The sequence below is a fragment of the Clytia hemisphaerica genome, unplaced genomic scaffold (genome assembly GCF_902728285.1).
Source record: "Clytia hemisphaerica strain Z4C2 unplaced genomic scaffold, Clytia hemisphaerica genome assembly, whole genome shotgun sequence".
NCBI lineage: Eukaryota > Metazoa > Cnidaria > Hydrozoa > Leptothecata > Clytiidae > Clytia > Clytia hemisphaerica.
Window position 1 is genome coordinate 389727 of NW_027103274.1, and position 3998 is coordinate 393724.

Below are 3998 nucleotides of genomic sequence, written 5' to 3' on the forward strand. Positions count from 1 at the left end.
GGATGGGGAATGAAGCTAATACACGGGTTGCAAAATTATATCAATGCAGTCAAAACATGTGATTACTCGAACAAGTTCACGTGATTTTATTCCCATGTTACTTTGCTTTACAACTTACATCTGATAACTTAGTGTCAATGAATTCGAACCAATCAGAAATAAATGTCATGTAACAAGCACATAGGAATTTAATTAATTTTGCAGCCTGTGTATTTCAAAACCTGTCTTCTAGGTGAAATCTCATTTGCCAATAAATGTAGTCACAATCAGCGAAAATGAATATTTAACCTATGGTACTACACAATAATAGCTGTCAATTCCATGATTTCTCCTAAGCCAGAGCAATCATAATAATTATTGAGGCTGAGGAAAAAAGAACAAACACGATCTTTCAAATAGAATAACAAATTGTACACTTCTTGTCAACTGTGTAACAATGTTTGCACAGTACAAAGCACAGCGATGCGATGTTTTAAACGTTGCTGAGAACGAAGTGGAGATGTTTTGGATGGTGATGAACACAATTGAGCAATATTTCTTACAATACTGACAAAGAACTGGCCATACGTCGTTATGATGTTGACGACGATATAACTTTATACGAAACGCCACAGTGTCACTGCAGCATGTTTCTAACACACAAACTACTTGAATTGACATTGATTTGACGTTTTGTGTCAGCTATGCATTTGCATTTTCCGTCACACAAAATACTGACAAACTGAATCCTGATGAATGCCACAATCAAACAAACCACGGATCGGTTGTTCAGAACATGTGCTGAAAAAGTTTGCGATACACAGATCTTTTCTAAAGTGTTGAGCACGGTGTTGCAATCCCGGGAGGGGGGGGTACTACCCTTGTCGACCGGACGGGGTTGCTCCGCTGTGGTTCGAAAAATGGACCCTACGTGGGACTCGAAATTTGCGAAAAAAGTGACCCTGAATGGGACTGAAATCCCAAAATTTTCTCAAATTTCTACTTTTTCCCCAAATTTTCTAAAAATAGGCACCCTACGAGGGACTGATTTTTCTATTTTTGTGTTTTTGCGACCCTACCTGGGACTCGTGGAGGTTAAAAAAGGTGCCCTGACCAGCGGAGCATCCCCGTAATCCATCTTGCCCTAGTACTCCCCCCCCTCCGGGGTTGCGATGTTTTATACAGTACTGAGAATATATTAAGCAATGCTTCTCACCATGACTCGAGCACAAAAAGACGGCTGTATTTTCATCCGTTATACAAAATACTGGAAAACCGAATCCCGATAAACGCCACATTCACATGAGCTGCGAATAGGCTGTTCATAAGTTGTCCATTCAGAAAGTTGATCAGATCCTAGTCCCTGTGTGTCTTTACGGAACGGTAATTTCAGGGTTTTTTCTGCGCATTCACCACCCCCAGTGAGACATCCTCTGTCTCTTGGATCGCATATAACTTCATTGATGTAACGTGGATACCTAAAAAGATTATAAGAAAAGAAAATGAATGTTTAGCCTCAACCATAAATGAAATAGCTTCTGGGTAGCTCAGTTCGTTAATCTCCCTGTTAATTCAAGGGTTGTAGGTTAGATCCCCAATCACCGCTAACCCAGCGGATAAGTAGCTTAAATTGGAGCTCAAAGTATTCACTGCTGAGTAGGTAGGTAGATCTTTAAAATTAGTATCCGACAGGGGATAGACTCCTTTACTCCTCAACCCACCGACAGCCACCAGATGAACACGTTGCACTGCAATAAGTTTATAACCTTTTTTCTAATTTGAACAAAGTAATTGCCGCTTCTCTCCTGCTTGAAAGGCTAACAAAATAGTCCTCGTAATTTTAAATTTGTTAATTTTGATTTTAATTAAACAAGGCTAATTTGGCCGAAGATAATTGAACTTACATATTTTCAGGTAGTACGGTGACAGCGTGACAGAGACTACACATACGAACGAAACCGTTACGTGTTACAGCACCACGTCGTACGCATCTACGTATTCGCGTTACGCTTCCGTCAGTATTCTGTATCGTTCGCTGTTCGTCAGTATTTCGTCTCGAACGATGTCGTAAAGTGTCTATATTCACTAAGTTTGTAATATTATCAATTGATGATTTCGTATCATTTTCTAAGAATTTCTCCAAGTCACGTTTTCGTCTATTATTACTATTATTCTCAATGTTTTCACTTTGTTTACTTTCAACATAACATTGTGTTCTTTTCATATTCCGATACATTTCAAGAACATCTTTTCGTTGAATCCTTTCAACTTGGTTTTGACAAGAGGCTTGGACAACCTCCGTCAAATCATCGTCGAACCTTTGCACGAAGTTAGCAGCCTCTGCATCCGTGAAACCGTACAACATTGGTTGCTGAATCCATCTCGCTTTCTGATATTTATCTCGTATTTGATCACTCTGTATCTTGCATTGACGTAATCTTCCTGCCTCGATTCTTCTTCTCCTCGACAATTTCCTCAACCTCAAGTAATTTTTCGAAGTTCGTAATCTAAGTCGTTGAGAAAGGGGTAGCACCTTATAAAGTACTTTTGATATGCGACGATCGGGTATGGATGATAGCGAAGGGTACTTCCAATCTCCTTGTCCTTCAACTATCACAACTAAGCATAGAATACAAGTAGCTGCCAATGTCTTCATATTGTTATTTTTGGTATTTTTTCCTGGAAAAAGAGGGAAATGATTGAAATAGCTACAGCTGATGTCTCTAATTCGAGGTTCTACGCTCGTTTTATTCGATTATTTTGAAAGGCACTGTTAACAAGAAACTCTCTAAACGACGCTCTTCTATTCGATAACCTCCCTTATTCGATTAAATTGTGATTTTCCCGGCTTGAAAATATAATCAGAGAGTTTCTATTGTATATAGCGAAAACTTAAAGTATAAGAAGCCGGCTTGACAAAATAACCTCGGACGGATTACATTTCACACTACCCAGCCGGCACACAACGTCAAAACAACGTCTATTTCACATTCATAAAACAACGTTGTGTGCCAACTGGGCACCAACAATCTGTCATCTCGTTAACGAAAAAGGGATCTTTCACACGAAAGTTAAAATTCAATATTTTTATATTTACCCAACATTTACTGATAGCTTATAAAACCAAATATTTTGCCTTTATTAATGATACGACTGCAGTTTTCAACCCGCTGGCACACAATGTTGTTTCAACGTCCATCTAACGTTATAAGGACGTCTTAAACATAAAAACAGCGTTGAAACAGCGTTGCGCTCCATTCATTCGAACCTGATGACTCATTCTACCACCTGTCAGTCTATCTATACACTGTAACCAGAAATAAACCATTTCACCGTGAAAGGAATCAACAATCAAGAAATCATTTCTCATTACGTTGCTGGGCACACTGATCTCTCAATCGGAAATTCACAACAGATTACTGACTTGTCTGCAACCTGCTTAAGATCTTGTATTGTCTGTCTGTCTGTATACCGTTATCAAATAGTAACCATGTAACATGCTTTCCTATTCTAATAGTACTCATTTCAATACAATTTAAAATTGACGGACACAAAATACATACAAATACAATTCGATGCAAATTCAGGCACCCGTTACAATTGAGACCCCCATTGAGATTAAAGCCCGAAGGGCTAAAGTTGAATCTCTAACCTTTCCCAGGCAAGAAAAAGTGAAGCCACTTATTTCCCATCCAGTTTGTGTAAAACCAAGCGCAGGCGTTCTGGATGGAAAATAAGTGGTTTCATTTCCCATCCAGGAGATTCGAGTCTAGCCCTTTGGGTTTGGAAGCCAATGTCCGTTACATGCTATTTTCTTTTTAATTCGAATCTGTGCAAAACCTGCGCTCTTTGTAAAATAATCTCTATGCGCAAAAGAGTGCTCAACAATACAAAGGTGATTACTGTAGTGACGTAGAAAATTATCATCTACTAAAAACACGAATCCTATGAAATAGGCTAACCCTTTCAGGCCCAGAGTTTTCACAGCTACTTTCCCAGAGCCGTAAAACGAGTTTTTG

General features: G+C 39.0%; 1 protein-coding gene across 1 annotated transcript; it reads right to left on the reverse strand.

The window, feature by feature from the left end:
• Positions 1-318: 318 nt before the first annotated feature.
• On the reverse strand, positions 319-2654 carry LOC136802225 (uncharacterized). The gene is made up of 2 exons (XM_067058947.1): positions 1884-2654; positions 319-1457 (listed from the first exon to the last, which is right to left on the reverse strand). The coding sequence occupies exons 1-2, from the start codon at positions 2633-2635 to the stop codon at positions 1235-1237; spliced, it is 975 nt and encodes a 324-aa protein (XP_066915048.1). The 5' UTR covers positions 2636-2654; the 3' UTR covers positions 319-1234.
• Between the last annotated feature and the right edge of the window lie 1344 nt (positions 2655-3998).

Excerpts from the sequence above, each read along its gene's own strand:
- LOC136802225 (XM_067058947.1), bottom strand. The coding sequence starts at position 2,635 with ATGAAGACATTGGCAGCTACTTGTATTCTATGCTTAGTTGTGATAGTT. Across the intron at positions 1,458-1,883 it reads ACCGTACTACCTGAAAATAT|GTATCCACGTTACATCAATG; the intron begins GTAAGTTCAATT and ends TAATCTTTTTAG.